Source organism: Phasianus colchicus, chromosome 1 (genome assembly GCF_987193195.1).
Source record: "Phasianus colchicus chromosome 1, bPhaCol1.hap1.1, whole genome shotgun sequence".
In the NCBI taxonomy this organism is placed as follows: Eukaryota; Metazoa; Chordata; class Aves; order Galliformes; family Phasianidae; genus Phasianus; species Phasianus colchicus.
Genome location: NC_143436.1, coordinates 132,729,755 through 132,746,739, shown reverse-complemented (window position 1 = coordinate 132,746,739; position 16,985 = coordinate 132,729,755). Strand labels below are relative to the sequence as shown.

Genomic DNA, 16,985 nt, shown 5'->3' with positions numbered 1-16,985 from the left:
TTAATTCAGGAACTTCTAAGGCTAAGTAGCAACAACTCAGAGTTTTGAGCACCAGTGCCCCAGATTTTATGGTTTTGAATATAGCTCTTGAGATCAGCTTGGGATCAGCCTCTATTTGCAGTGTCTATTGCCCATAGTCTGTGGAATGAACTATCCTTTCTTCTGTGCCTGGGTTTCTTTGTTGAGGAAATTTCTTGGTTCAGTACAGAACCAAGTTATGTATGTTCAAAGGTGCAAACACTGCCTTTAAACTTCAATATAATTTCTTCTCAGCTTCAAGCTCATAAAAATGGCTACACAAAAGAACAAAGGATTAGGCCCATGGTACTGAACTTTATTACTCAAATATCAGGTGATACAAGATATAATCATCAAGGCACTAATTGTGTTCTGAGAAAAATCTATTAGATGAATTGTCATTCTCTCAAAATTACTTTCTATCATTTGGAAATAGAACACCTGAGCTCTTGAGCTTGTTTTGAATGTATTCTCTGACTTTTGTTGAAATATTTCTGTTATCACAGTATATTACTTGATGAACCAGGGTCTCTTGTGCTACAGACAAATAGACCACATGAGACTGTCTTTTCCCTTATATGAGGAAAAAAAATGTGTAAACCTGTTATAGGAAAAAATGGAATGTCATTGGGTTTGGTAACTTCTGTCTAACCATTTGTTCATTGCAGTTCTGGCCAGCATTTAAAATCCAGATGCTGACTGATGTATTCAAGTGTTTTCCTAATTCTGTCATGATATCTCCAGGGTAAATCTTTGGTATCAGCAGTTCATTTATGAATACAACAGAGCTGTTTGGACCCTACACTACACCTCCCATGAAACTACTACTTAGCTGCAATATGCTGAACACGCATTGGCTCTTCAGTGGTAATGCCAGACTCTGTTGTGTATACTACACATGTATTCACCAACTAATCCACTTAATATGTAAAATTATTGTACCTATAGAGTAACTGCAGCTAGTATAATATATTTTCAGGCATAAAAGTTCAGATGCTAGGAAGTTATATGAGATACATATACATGGGTATAATTGCAGCTGCCCTCCTTCTGTATATTACATATTGGGTGATAAAGTATAGAGAGACAAGGTATCCTATGGATATGTCTTGGAGTATTGGTTTGCTGTGGTATATAAGAAAACAATGGAGCTAGGGAATATGCTCCAGTTTTAAGAAGAGAAGACAGTACAGGAGAAGTTATATAGCATGAGCTAAGAGTAAAGTTTTGAGTAAGAATGCATATGCCACTGGAAAACACAGTTGAAGACAGAATTTGGAGTGAGATAAGATGCAGGAGTTATCATAAGGATTATTTATGGATCCATTTTATCTTTCTTGTCTATAGTTATCTGTGAGTATGCTTCTGTAACAGATGAAATACTTCATGTGAAATATTTTGAAAATAGCCACTCTTATCTACAGGATACTTTGATCAGAAAAGGTCTTGGACTAGGATCATCACCCTGTGCTAAATCCATGTTTTTCTGCCATGAGGTAAATGGCACTATAAGCTGTCGTAAAAATGCACTCAGTGCACTATGCATTCTGAGGGTGAGACAGAACGTCATGGTCCATAGCTGATGTGTCCCTGTGCTCTGAACTAGCACATGGTTCTTGAGGTCCCTTCCTGCCACTATCAGTTAAAGCAGTCAGGACCTCAGGTGGAGGCTTGGAGCTACACTTGTCTTCCCACACTGGCCTGGACTAAAAGCCCACGCTGAAGCCCTTAGTGTATGATTCTGGAGCTGGTCCCCTTGATAAAGTTACTGACAACAACATTAAATTTGGTGAAAACAAGTCTGGGATCCATATGAACAGCTCATGTCAGAGAGTTAATGGTAGATACATTCTTGCATGCAGGGGAAAACTTATCACTTTTGAGGCAATACTGAATGACATGATTTTGACGTAAATGATTTTGGAATATCAAAACACTGACAACATGTTGCAGTCTTTAACAACTTCCAAAGGCTACATTCAGTCTGACATTTTAATATCCCACTCAATCTCAGCACATACCAAGGGCAACTCTTGCTGCTGATGCATCATAATTGATCCAGAATGACACCCATGATAAAATGGTAATCAGTATGGAGGGCATGTAGGTTTGAAGAATAAAGTATCCAATATTTCTCTTCAACCTGAAGCTTAGTGAGAGTCTTGGATAGGCACCTAAGAGAAAGGAAGGAAAAATAGTGTTATTTATGCTGAAGCAAAGACACTTGCAGATACTTCAGTTTCCGTAGAAACTAAAGCATTTTATGGGGTACTATGACATCTGCAGAACAGTAGGGAAAATGCCTTCACTGTATTACTGGTTGGTATTAAAAGAAAACTTGCAGAGAATATAGTGATACCCAAGCAATTTGTATTTGGGAAGAAAAGAGAGTAAGTTATTCTAAATTACTGAACAGATGGATAAGCACTGGTGAGTTTTCAAAGACAGATGCTTAGGTCGCCATGTAAAATGCTTATCTAACTGTACAATTTCAAGTCTTAAATGTGCATAGTTTGGTATTTATGTGGAAGAGTTGTTCTTGATATCATACCCCTTAATTACATCTGAACTATGAGAAACATGCTACCTGTAGTGTTGAAAATATAATGAATCCAAGTGAATGAAAACCTTTAGATCACCTCCAAAGGTCTCTCAAATCATTAAGGCTGAACAGAATTTTTCTTCAAAAAATATTTTAATAAAAAAATTGAAAAATGCATATGTATATGTACATAATATACACAGGATTTATGTATTATAGAATCAATGTATATTGTTTCAACCAGAACAAATGATGAAATAATGAATAATCTCAATGCCAGTTTTTAAAAAACAAACATTATATTATTTAAGCTTCAAATTTGTGCACTTTAAAATTAGTTGCAATCTAACTGAATACAGTTAATATACTTACAAAGACATTAAAAAAAACAGTGACTTCTTGTACCAAATGCAAACAGGATAAAAACTGAGTGCAGTTGTACAAGAAAAAGATATGTGAATGCACACAACACCAGTTCCACGTCTTCAGTGTTTCTGTTACTAGTCTTAAATATGATACTTCTAATAGCTCACCTAAAAGCTCTAGTTAAAACCAACAGTGCAGAAAAGCATTTCTGAACATACCCTGTTCTTATCCTTAGAACAAATTCCACCCATGCTGCTGCAAACGTATGCAAGATGTGACAGAAATAAATCAGAATTTACAAACATCTTAAAATTAATATTAGCTTAAAATTATGTTCATATTTTTGCATCTGGGAAACATTTGGCCATGTATACACAAATGGCCAGCAGGGCAAGGGAGATAATTGTCCCCCTCTACTCGGCCCTTGTGAGGCCCCATCTGGAGTACTGTGACCAGGTCTGTCAGCCCCAGTGCAAGGAGGATGTGGAACTGTTGGAGAGAGTCCAGAGGAGAGCCATGAAGATGATCAGAGGGCTGGAGCACCTCTTCTGTGAAGAAAGGTCGAAGGAGTTGCACTTGTTCAGGCTGCAGAAAACTGGGGAGACCTCACTGTGGAGTTTCAGTATTTAAATGCAGCTTATAATCAAGATGGAGACTGACTGATAATGATAGGACAAGGAGGAGTGGTTTTAAAGTAAAAGAACGGAGCTTTAATTTGGATGTTAAGAGGAAATTCTTGGAGGGTGCTGAGGCACTGGCAAAGGTTGCCCAGAGAAGTTGTGGTGCCCGACCCCTGGAGGTGTTCAAGGCCAGCTTGGATGGGACTTGGAGCAACCTTTTCTAGAGGGACATGTCCCTGCCATGGCAAGGTCTTTAAGGTCCCTTCCAACCCAAATCTTACTGTGAATATAAGAACTATGGATTTCTTGAGAAGGAAAGCAAAAGAAGGAATAGAAAACTTCAGATTTCTCTTCTCCACATTATTGATGGGTAAGCTTTGGGTCATGCAACAGAAAGAATACTATGGAGTTTCGAGGCAGTGGAAGCATTCAAAGAGTGTCAAACTTTGCATTTGGTGGATACAACATCGCCCCATCTTCTTGATCAGCAGGTAGGAATTAAGAAGGCTGCTCAGTTCTATTTCAAAAAACAGTTGATTAAGTAAATGATTTGAGCTGCATATATGTGAGCTAGGTGTCTAAGGTTCAATTACATTTACAGGAGAGCCAGTTCATCTAGTCAATCTAGTAAATGAAACCTAAAGAATTAGTTCACTGACTCCTGAAATAAGCTCCTACTGGGGGACTGATTTTGTCTCCAGAGTCTACAGACTGTATTCCCATTGATTAGATTCCCATCAACTGTAATAGAAGTTTAGACATCTAATTCAAATGCAGACACTGAAATTAATTATATTCACCTTAAACCATATCAAAAAGAATCCCGGTCTCGCAAGTTTCAGAGTAGGTTCAAGGCAGTTTGTGGCTCCTGGGTAGTCTAATCAACAGTCTTGCTGGCATCACAGTTACTTATTGGAGTTGACACTTTCCTCCATTTCCAGAGGTAAATAGAGCGTCATGCTGTTTTGTGATGCTTTTCCAGGCTCAAAATTTACTGTGAGGTCTGGATCTCAGGAACTTTCAGAATGATTTGATCTTTGTGTAGTTCAAGTTGAAACTGAAATATGAGCTGGTAGCCTAATTTTTAGATACCATGCAGGCAAGGTTCTCCATTATGTAGCCCTCCCAGAGACTATGGAAGTTTGTATTACTTTAATTTCTCTTACGCCTTCACAGATGATCTACTGGCCCTACCTCCAGACTGCCATCCCTAGTATCCTATCTCACTTCCAGCAAACAATCCACAGGAAAGGAGTCTGTGGAGAAACAAACAAACAAACAAAACCCTAAAAGAAGGAACACTGCTGTGAAGCTGTTTATTTACCCCTCTTTACAAGAAGGCTAAAGCTCACTGAACAGGATGGGTCATAACCTACATGAAACAAAAATTGCAAGCCAGATCTTTACCTATCTAAAAAGGAATCATCTGGTACATAGGTCACACCTGGAGTAATGTCTCCTATTTATTTCTATAGAAACTGCAACACATACAAAGAGCACAATAACACTATTTGACAGAGCAAATTCTCAGCTACGAAACATCATTTTTCATCATAGTCACCACCGCTAGCTATGCATCTTCATCAGCAATGAACAAAAGCCTGAAAGCCATGCTTGTAAAAATCTCCACCAGCAGAGGTGACAGCTCTGCATGGCCATCTGGAACGTCACTTATCTTTCGCATTGCTGCTGCCACTGCTGAAAGGCATTACCCACTGATTCACTGTGCTCACATCCACTGTTTGGTCTCCATAAACGTTCAGCAAGTGTCAGTGACTTCCATGTCAGATGTCATTGTGCCAGACTGCCCCTCTGCTGCTATCTGTTACACGGCAACAACATGTAATGGAATATTGGTGGGATGGTTCAACCTCTACTGTTATACCACCAACATCTGCCTCTGATTTTGTGGACCAACACAATAAAACAGGAAGCATTACTTTCAGAGCAGCCCTTGTATAGTCTATTTAATAAAAATGGATTTCTTGGTTGTAAGCTCAACAATTACACACTGATATCTGCCTGATTATGCTTGGATAATGATTTGTCAGTTAAGGCCCTGTACATGTAGAGATTAATTAACAGGAAATTCTAGTTGCCAACGCTGCACACTTTTTTTTTTTTTTTCCTCAAAAATGTTTTGCTGCTGTTCAGGGACAAGATTTTTACCTTTCTTTCCATCTCATGTAACTTGTTGCTGCCATGTGCTAATTTAAATATTAGAGAGATAACAGAATTTGGCCTAAAGTATTTAAATCTAAAAACCTACTGGAAACAAAGATGTGAAAACAAATACTTAATAACTGAAGTCAAAGGTTTCTCCTTCATACATTTGAGCACTTGGTAAAAAGTGATCACTTATTCCTATTTCAATTTCATTAAACACTAGTGAGCTGAAATATCTAGCTCCAGGACTAGATTAGCCCCCTGCTGTTTTATGCAGGTATGAAACAAGATAAGAGAGCTGGTCAGTTACAGAATTCTTATATTAATCTGCTCTTCCGAGAACGTTCTTCAGTTCACTGGAAATGTACTCTGCAGATTGATCCTTCAGAATATGCCAAATAATTAATTTTCAAACGTTTAAGACTACCTTCCTCCTAACAACAGGTTGCTCATCTGGCTTGGACTGCTATGCATTTTGAAGCTTTCAAGAGGCATGTTATATATCCCCATTCCTGTTTGGTTTCTTAGCATTCCTTGATAACATATATTTAGGAGGAGGATTCAGTCCACAGATTAGACACTACATTTCAGGTGCTTTCATGTGGATATCTACATACAGATGGTGCATAAACTCTTGGTATAAATCACACAGAAGTAGATGTAATAGCCATCAGATTCTAAGGGGATGGTTCATCAGCTTGCATAGAGATGTCTAATGTCATCTGAGATGTCTCCTATGACATTCAGCTCTATGACATGAGTCTCTATGGCATTCAGCAGATATTGGTCAAGCCAGACTTTTCTGCTTCACAGTAATTTAAATACTACTTCCTCTTAATTTCATCACGGATAAAGAGAATATGTTATTCCTTCTGTCTTCATAGGTGTTTTCTAGACACATAAAGACTTCAATTTCTATTATGTGTTCTCTTTCTTTTTTAAAATTCCTGACCATATCTGGATCTCCTGTAATCTCACATATTAGATTTTCTACACTTCTAGTCATTCTTATGAATCTCCCCCAGGCTTCTGTTGTACCACAGCTTTCTTGAAGAACTCTATCAAAAACAGTCAGCTCAAGCAATGCATGTCAGACACCACATAAGGATGTTTTTGGGTTTTTTTTCTCCGCCAAAAAGATCTTATTGGTTCATGTTCAGTCTGAGATCAGCAGTAGACCCTAGACTTCCAAGCAGATAACTCTAGTCTCACCAGGTATTTCCTAGCCTGAATTTGGATAGAAAGAATTAGTTGCACAGGTGTTGTATCTCAAAGCCAAAACATCCCAAGCCTAACAGATTTTCCACAAAAATATACAAATCAGAACATAGGAATTTTGGTCTTGAGAAGAAATTCAAAAGTGTGCTGACTTTATCGGTCAGATTCACTGGAATGTTTTAGATTTAGTATCAGATTTAGTATCAGAATTAGGGACGAGGTTCTGAGAAACAAATGTGCTCATTCCTTTCAATGGAAATATTTGACATGAAAGTTCATAAAAGTTCATGATCAATGAAGTTTTTTCATAATGTCCAAAACCAAAACAACAGTAGATGTAGTATTCTATCTCCATCAATGACAAAAATTTTATGCTTCAGAAGATGGTACAAGAAACGGAGTAATCTGTTCTTCTTGATTGTCTCTTTTTACTCCCTAATGTCAAGCTGTCTTAAATTCTGAGACACGAGTTTTTTTTTTTTTATCTCCTCCACAAACTTGTTGAAAAGAACTGTTACAAGTCTGAATAACTGGTCAGTTACACAAAAGCCTGCCCATAGTTTTCATTCTCTCACACATTTTTCTCACAGCTCTTCAGAATTCTCTTTTTCATGAATTTAACAAATCTCTTTAATCTCTGAATTACTTAGTCATGTCATTACTGAAACATATCACAATGAACTGAAAGGTGGCTTCAGACTGAAGATTATAAAAACTTCCCAGATATATATTTCTCTGTATACTCATTGTTGTCCAAAAGAGACATTCTAGAAAAGCATATCCAGTCCTGGGGAAGGGCAGATAAACCCTAGCTGCCAAAGGTGACACTGGTTGCAAAAAAGAGTGATTTATGATCAGAGTATCTGTTTACCTTAAAAAAAAAAAAAGAAAGAAAAGAAAAGAAAAAAAAAAGCCATCAAAAAACAGCCTCCCATACACAATGAGAAACAAAACGAGCAGCAGTTAGGAAAACCATCATAATAATTTCGATCCCAGCAATGTGTACATTTTGTATGGAAATATAACTCATGTTTCTGTGTACTCAGATGCTGTGACCATAGAGTGGGTGAAGTGATGCTTACAAACATCACAGAACTATGCTTCACTTGTTCTACTGCACTGGGACAGACAGAAGAACACATTTCTATGGTCTGAAGAGGACAGAAAATCTGGAGGTCCCAGTAGTGCTCCCAAACTTGCTGAAGGCTTTCTGTGTTGCTTTAATCTTGTCACACACACATAGCAACATTTTCTCTGCTGGTACCGAACATTAAATGTCTAAATCAGTGTTGTACTTTGTCACCTGAAAACATCCAGTGCTGTGAGTTACCAGCAAACTGTATTCCACCTTCAAGGAAAAAAGAAGCAGGAAACCTAGGAATGACATTTTAGCATCTTAACAGATACCACAAAAGCATCAGCTATGTACACATTACCATATACTGATCAGTGCAAACAATGATTAAAAAAACCATGAATGTAAATTCTCTATACGACAGCAAAACAAACATGCACAGAAAAGCTGTAGGAAGGCACTCATCAAAACTGTGTTTTTTAAATCTAATATGCCACAACATACTTTGGTACGATCAGTAAACTTGTAGGCTACATCTTTTAAACTGATGATTCAGAGGTGAATGACTTCATATTTATTTAGATCATACACATTTAGGCGTATGGTTAAGTATGACACACATGCACACAAAAGAAAAAGAAAAATGAAACAAGGAATGCTATTTCATGGGCTCCTGCCTCCAGGCTTTATTGAGTCATTTCTTCAGCCACTCACACAACACAGTTCTAAGACTATATACAACAATGATTAATAAAACAGTAATTGTCATACAGAAGAAAATTAAATACTGAGTAGGCAAATGATAATACTTGCCTGTGGCAAAGACAACATTCTTGGACACCAGTCTGTATTCCACAATGGAGAACTGAGGAAGCTCAATCCTTTCAACGCCGGTGACTGCATTATCTCCACCTCTCCAGTAGAACTCTATGTCATCAGTCGTGTAGCCATCTGCAGGCCAGGCAGGAGAGCAAGTGAGAAACAACAGCAGACAGGAGAAGAGCTTCAAACACAGTACACATGGTCTGTCCTTTGAGGCAATGGAAAGAATCAGAACAGTTGGACCAGTGTATGAATTTTTGTTCTAAATCTCTCCTGAAGATGTGCTTGCATTACAGTCTGCACAGGAGTTTGAGGCAAAATAATGTTGTTTTTTTTTTTCCTTTCTTTCTATCATTCTTATATAATTCACACTAGGATTAATGGCCCCTATAAGACAGAAAATACCACTCATTACCACTTCCAGGGATTGCAAAATCACAGATCAGTCTGATTTAAGACATCATACACATCTAGACTGATAACAAGTGCATATTTATATCAGTAATCACCAGAAAAAATGTGGATTATTCTATAAATACAAACATAGCTGGGGCAGATATTTTCCATTCACACTGAAGGGTGTGAGTCACACTGTTTCCATTAGCTTCTGCAGTGGAGGACCCCAGCTGAATATATAGAGCATGTACTAGCACAGTCTCCAGCCAGTAGCAGAGATGGAGTAGGAACCCTTGAAGCAGAAACATATATCTGAATATTGCAGTTCTAGGACATGACTAGGTGGAAAAGTGAGTCTCGTTCTGTGTGGAACAGACCTACAAACCATAAATGGAGCTGATTTAAGAGCCCAGGGGGTCCTGCAGCAAGACTATCCATGCATAAAAGAAAACACGCTGAAAGAAAACAATATCATAGTGATCTCCTTCTTTAAAATGAATCTGATTAAAATATGAATGTTCATTCTCTTGTGTTTACAATAAGCATCCAGTCAGTGGCTCTGCTAACTCAGGCTGGAACAACAAACTGCAGCATTCTGTCCTGGACCTGTTTTCCTAGGATGGATCCTTCCGTAGAAACGTATGAATCTTTCTGTTTAAAAGGTCAAATAAATGAACAAAAGTACAGATGATAATTACTTGATTCACACCGTGCTTACAGACACCAGTGCAAATATTCTATATTTGTATAAATAAAAAACTACCCAACATCTGTGCCAAGTTTTACATGCATCTTTTCTCATGTACGTACAGCTTTCTATTTCGAGAGTACAGTTCTGCTCATCTAGCGGGTATCTTCTCAAGTCCATCATACAAGCTGCAGTGGTTGTGATTCTGAAATACAAACACCAAATAGAATTGCTATACAGCTTTTAATCCTTTTTTTTTTTTTCTTTTTTTTTTTTTCTCACAGGAGGACTCTTTGAAGAATAGCTTTACCATAATCAAAAATCTGGTCCATACTTTTACAACGATCAGCAGCTTACAACAACAGCAGATACACTGACCTCAACAGAAATACAGACTTACACTCATGTGACTAGCCCCTTTGGGGCTCAATGAACCTATCTGCATATGCAAATATTTCAAAAACCTTTGCTGAGATTAAAGAATATGACTCTATATCAGAAAACATGAGGCGATAAAAGTCTGCTACAAATGTCAAAATTATAAGAGCTGTGTGAATAACCCATTTATTGGTTCTGTGGCAGCTGGAGAAAAAAAGCCTGAAATGTTGAAAAAACATTGCAAGTCCAGCAAAACGCTTTGGTTTAAAGTACAGTTTATTTCTCCAGTTTTCAAAAGTAAATTAAAAGAGATTTTGCAATGAAATGTTATATTTTATTTTCAGTTTTCCCCCAACTCAGAATACAGTTTTGTTTTTTTATTTCCAGTGCTGGCAATATAGCACACTAATGATGAATTTTTAAACCATTTCACTACTGATGAATCTGCATTTTTAATCTAACTCTTCTATACCAAGAGTGTCAGCAACACGCACACGCACGACCAAAACAACTTATTAAGAGATTCACACAGCATCTGGCCTTTCTTTTGGAATTAATGGATTTACTTAATTTTACTAAGTTTTAGAAAGATACAGCTATGTGCACTAACTTGTGATTAACCTCCAGTGTATTTCAGAATATTGCTGAGTCATAGTCATCATCATAAATTTATGGATTATCTCTTATCAATCTCTTTTTAGTGCCCTTATATAAATTTCACATTATTTTCTGGGCCTCATTAGGTCCATTCTTTACTGATCCTTTTCTAATTTAAACAGGGCATGGACCCTGTACACAGTTAATTTTTGAACAAATAATATTCTGGTGATAATTTATGCTAATGACACAGAAGGGAAAATGCATTAAATGCTCCTTGAAAAGATAGGATGCTCAATGTTAAGTTTTGTCCATGTGCTTTCTCTGTTCAGAACTTTCTGTTTCATCCCTCAGGCTTTTGAAATGACAGTTTGGTAAACTGGTTTAAAATTCATGGGCAGCATTTACAGATGAGAGTAGTAGTTAGTTGTTTTTATTCAACTCTCATGCACATAAAAATAATAAAAAGCCCTTAGCAAATAGCTTATTTCAGGTAGATAACTTCACATAATATCCAAGGGAAGGGAGTTGCAATATCCCCTACAACCATCTCACAGTACAGTAGAAGTCACACCTCTATGACTGTGGAAGATGATTTTGTAAGAATGCATTCTAATTTCTTTGTATGGGGAGAGACAGTCGTATGGGCAGAAAGGCAATGGGTAGGTCAAGCAACAAAAAAAAACCTCAAGGATATATTTTCATTTGTGTCCCTACCAGCAGACAGTGAGAAAGGCACACATCGGATCATTGTCCCTCTCAGCCTAGGGCAGGATTATGCCTCTGCCACTGCTGTCCATTCTATGTGCCCTCAGATTGCCCTTATATTAAGTCCCATAAGCTTTCAGGTATCAGGTATTGTATTACAGGATGACTTCAGGTCGACCCACCTCCAGCTGTCTGCTGGGAGATGCCCTGGTTCTACACAAGAATCTGCACACTCCCACTCAAGCATCTTTTTACACTATAGCAGTATGTAAGATTTTAATTTCATAAATAACCAGTAAGAAACATACAAACAAAAATATACAGTTAGAAGGGAATAGGTTTAGCACATTTACTCAAAGTAACTTGAGTGCTTAGAGGTCCCTTCTGAATGAACTTTCAAGCAACCAAATTTAACTTGCACAAATGCTCAACAAAAGCAAATGCTAATTGCTCAAACTTGTGCATGCTACCAAGAAGAAAAGGTTTATTATTTATGGGATGGGAAGCTTCCTTACACAGCAGGACAACAAGATTTCAAGAAGTCATCACTACAGCAGTGACAGGAAAACAATTACAAGCCAGATAAAGATAAAGCTGAACACAGATACACATATATTTTGTTTGGAAGATATAAACATAATATATCTTTATTTGTTAAAATTCTCCATTCTGACTATCTGTCCTCTGGATATAGCTTCTCTTATCTTCCCTGTTACTTTATCATAGAATGGCCTGGGTTGAAAAGGACCACAACGATCATCCAGTTTCAACCCCCCTGCTATGTGCAGGCTCACCAACCACCAGACCAGGCTGCCCAGAGCCACATCCAGCCTGGCCTTGAATGCCTCCAGGGATGGGGCATCCACAGCCTCCTTGGCAACCTCCAGTGCATCATCACCCTCTGTGTGAAAAACTTCCTCCTAATATCTAACCTAAACCTCCCCTGTCTCAGTTTAAAACCATTCCCCCTCGTCCTATCACTATCCGCTCTCATAAACAGCCATTTCCCCTCCTGTTTATACGCTCTCTTCAAGTACTGGAAGGCCCCAGTGAGGTCTTCCCAGTCTTCTCTAAGTTAAACAAACCCAGTTCCCTCAACCTTTCTTCACTGCAGAGGTACTCCTTCCCTCTTATCATCTTAGTGGCCCTGAACTGATCACCTTTAATATATTGGTAGTTTGTGCAGGGACACCATCTCTGATGTTCTAGGAGGTGCTGCATAAACAACAGAAGAATGCTCTCTGTACCCCAAAAGTTTACAATATAAATCAGTCTATGTGATACAAATACTAACAGATAATTTGATCCTCTCTTTATCTTAATTCAGAAGTATATTCATCCAAAAAAGAACAAAGTCCAGCTGCAACATCTGACCAATCACAACTAACTTTTCCATCTTGTGAACATCTATCATGTTTTATGCTTGGGTGATAACTATGTGATGCCTTCCATATAAAATAAATGCATTCCTCCACTCCATTTGTTTATTAACACTGTATTACCTGAGAACAAGAAGTCTACATATGACAAATGTACAAGCAGTGGAAAAGACTGCTTTTAATTGTCAGTCTATAATGCCATTGTTTCTATTTTGATCTATTATGGAAAAAGCCACTGTACAGTCCTAAGTTTGTCTATTGTTCTGAACAAGGTGGGAAAAAATTAGTATGATGCTCAAAGAAATTCCCCATAAACAAGTTATACTCCAAAAGGCTAGAGATCCATTCCCTCATCTTCATAGACTTTTGCAGTAGTAGCAAACTGTGTTTTTCTGAAGTAGACATAAAACTTGGATAACTGAAGGTCAAGCATTTCAAAAGTATGATAAATTCTGCATTATTCAGAAGAGAACACAGAGCCCTCGCAGCCTACGGATCACTTCTGCTACATTTCTTTTGAGGAACTGCTTTGCTCTGTGGATATTCTATGATTGTTTGCAACTCTCCAAAATTTCCCCTATTATTTTCAATGACCCTATATTTTGTGGCACATAAAACTCCAGGTTCTGGTCTCAGCCCACAGGATGAATCACTGTCTCCAGACTGCACCTTGAAACCCAAGGCCACCAGGATGCTCTCAAACCACAGTGCAAGAAGAAAAGCTAGTGGTAGAGCAACATAAAACTGAGCTCTTTGGATTAGGAGAGCTAAGGGTTAGATATTTTCTTCCATCTGATCGAAGTGTTCTTTATTTTGCCAAGATTTCAGACAGTAATTCTTCATTAAGTAAATCAGCTGCTTCACACTCAGCAAAATCTGACCACAAATGCTGCATGTTGTTTGAGAGTTTGTAAAGAACGTTGCCACACATGAGACACTGTTGAAATCCCTGTCAAGAGAGTACAATCAAGTCAAATGTTTGGATATTTCCATTTTGCAGAACTGGAAGCTAGCCTATTCAAATATAGCTTAACAGAAAATCCTTATCTGGATGACTCCAAATATTTTTAGAACGTGGCAGAGATACTTTTATACATTATTATGACCACAAGGATTCTAAACTCCATTATTTTTTATTACTTTGCTTTTGGGGATGATTCTTGAGATGCAGTAATAAAAACAACAATATCTTGCATCTTTTTTTGATATTTAACTACCTGTGAAAAGAATCCTATGCTTGCAGTGTTCAATATTGCATATAAAGTACACAAAATGAAAAGCTCATTTTGCTTAATTTTAAAGACATTTTCTGAACATACTGAGCTTATTTGAAACTTCCTACTAGGTTGAGACTGTTTTTATTTTGTCTTGTTTCAATGCTGTCTATAGATGTATGGGCTATAATATAAAAGGAGTTAGAGGTGATTGACCAAGACCCAAGTCAGATAAAGAGCTCACCCACTGATAAAAAAGACAAAACAAAATAGGTAAAATGCTGATACTGTAAATCTAATCCATCTGCAGCACATTTCAAATCTCATTCATTTTTATACTTTGTCCCACAATTAAAAATGCAAGAAACTTCCTGTGATGGAAACAAAGCTTACATTGCCAAAGACTTGTTTTGCTGGTATTGTGCAAATCACCAGAGCATACAGAATTGACCTGTCCAAAGAAAGGAATTTTTTTATACCACTGAGTGTTCCATCAAGCTTTTTTGCTTGTTTAATTATGTACATTTATTAAGGCAGGAATTTTCTGGCGCTTTTATTCATAAAAGTTATGATAGATAACAAAGAAAACGCAGACCAATCCTAAAACAGTTAGAACACAGGATAATGTAAGGATGCTTTGTTGCTCTGGTTTGAAATATAAAACACTGTAGTGCTGATCTCTGTTTCAAAAAATTGCTGAAGGTACACAGAGGCATGGTCTTAACAGTGACTGAATCCATTTAACCAGAACTGTTTGCAGCTTTCTTTTTCTCTATAGAGAACATATGCACACACATTCAAACCTACTGCCTCTATTTTGAACAAAATGTTCAGGTTTACAATTAATATTTGCCTTTCTGCTTCATGTAGCCACTGGGCTTTCCAGATATGGCAGCTCTACATAAACAGATAAAACCTGACTGAGGATGCTTCTGGCAAAATTAAGAAACATTGACTGTGTCATTTATTTTCTATGGGCATCTTTCAGAGTTGCAGGGAAGGTTACATAATACGCTGCACACTGTTTGTAATAACCTTGTACCAGGAAACAAATATCAACAATACATAACAATGGCTGTGAAATCTTCATCACGAAAGTACAGACCTGAGGCCATAAAGCACCGTTCCATCTGGATGAAGGCGAATCATGCGGTTCTTCACAGTAACACCATGCACAAATGATTTCTTGTCATTTAAGAAGTAGGTGTCAGGCACCCAGAGTTGATCTGCCACTCGATTATCAAGCGTCAGGTTGAGAGGTATGCCAGCATATGCCAGTCTCTTATCTCTCCAGTACTGTTGAAAATACATAGTCAAAGTGTAATCCTGGTAAGAAGAAACAGAATTACAATAAATAGTCAATAATTCATGGCACGACTAGAAGAAATATATATTTTTCTGTCACTTGTTTACTTCACTACTGCTTTATTTTTTTTTTTATATGTCTATATATATAAAAGCTTAATCAAAATATTAAATATTCCTATCAGCTATTAAATGATTCTAATAATTCAGGTATCTTTCTGGTCTAAGAAAGATTTCCAAAACCTTACGAAATGCAGCTCTTACTGTTATCTTTTATCTTTTTCCTCCTTTTCTTTCCCAAAAATTACCTAAAAATGATGATGTATGTGAAATGATAAACAGTGTAACAGAAAAAATACTGCATTTTTCCCCATTTTCAAAACCAATAGATGAACTGAAAAACACTAGAAGTATTTGAAAACAATATTCAAAATCATATTCTAAAAGCTGGTTGCCAAGATGTTGCTTATGTATGTGCCTTTGTGAGAGACTGCATCTGGCAGGCACATAGAGCTTTTCTCACCAACAGCCGACATCTAATACATACTAATGTCAGTGCTTGGTTTTCATAACTTTCATAGAGTAGAGCTCTATGAGGTCAGCTGTAAGCTGTGATCACTAAGCTAACTTAATATCCAAAACATGGATATAGAAACCTAAAAGATTCAGCCTGAAAATATCAGGTTTTTTTCAGAATATGCTAAGTTGCTTAGGTCATGTCATGATAACGCTCTAAAAGTCTTAGACAATATGCCTCACTCATGCTACTATCAAAACGTATAAAGATGCAAGGGAATGCTTCCAAGTTCAGTGTCAGCAAAGATGAAAATCACTTGAAACAGCAAGATTTCCCGTTTGAAATGAAAAATCTTTGTTTTCTTTCCCACATAGTTTTCAAGGTGTGGAAGAACATTTTCATTTTTACATAGCCTTGTTTAAGCAAGAAATAAAAGAAATACACAACTAAACATAATACACTGTATATGGAAATGAATGTTTAAAATCAAAGAAATCACTGCTCTTAAGTCTAATAATATTTCTGTATTTAACAACGATAGAAGCGGGACAGTAAGTACAGGTCATCAAAACTCTGATTTTCAAATTAGAGAAGTGCTTTAAATGAAAAAACTCTTCCCAAAACACTGAGAAATTTATGCCATCTCCAAACACATTTAAATATTTAGCAGCAGGTGTGCAAACCACAGGATACCTGCATTTGCATCTGGTTCTACAAGCTGGTGATACAAAAGCCCTCAGGCTTGCTGCTTGTTTGGGAAAAGGCTGCTTGGGGTTTTTAAGTACAACTGTTGGGAACAGACCATTCCTGTAATGGGTCTCATGTGGAGACAACCCAACTTTAGGCAGTGATCCGACTCTGTTTCCCTCAGCCCCTAAAGCCTCTTCTTCAAAGCAAATGAAACTCCAGCACACCTTTCACTCTCAGAGACTTTGCAGTGTTTATTCGGTGATTCATTCTCTCTAATAAGGTAGCT

The 16,985-nt window shown here is 37.4% G+C and overlaps 1 protein-coding gene across 6 annotated transcripts in view; it reads right to left on the bottom strand.

Annotated features, from left to right (window-relative positions):
- The window catches only part of GABRB3 (gamma-aminobutyric acid type A receptor subunit beta3), a 109,108-nt gene that overhangs the window by 13,219 nt on the left and 78,904 nt on the right, over positions 1-16,985 (bottom strand). For 5 of the 6 annotated variants that reach the window (XM_090126790.1, XM_090126831.1, XM_031605271.2 and 2 more), the window contains 4 exons: positions 15,293-15,513; positions 10,034-10,116; positions 8,819-8,956; positions 2,040-2,192 (listed from right to left, as the gene is read on the bottom strand). In XM_090126790.1, coding sequence (XP_089982916.1) covers positions 2,040-2,192; positions 8,819-8,956; positions 10,034-10,116; positions 15,293-15,513 — 595 coding nt within the window. The remainder of the gene's footprint in view (positions 1-2,039; positions 2,193-8,818; positions 8,957-10,033; positions 10,117-15,292; positions 15,514-16,985) is intronic. The other variant, XM_090126807.1, reaches the window with a different exon arrangement.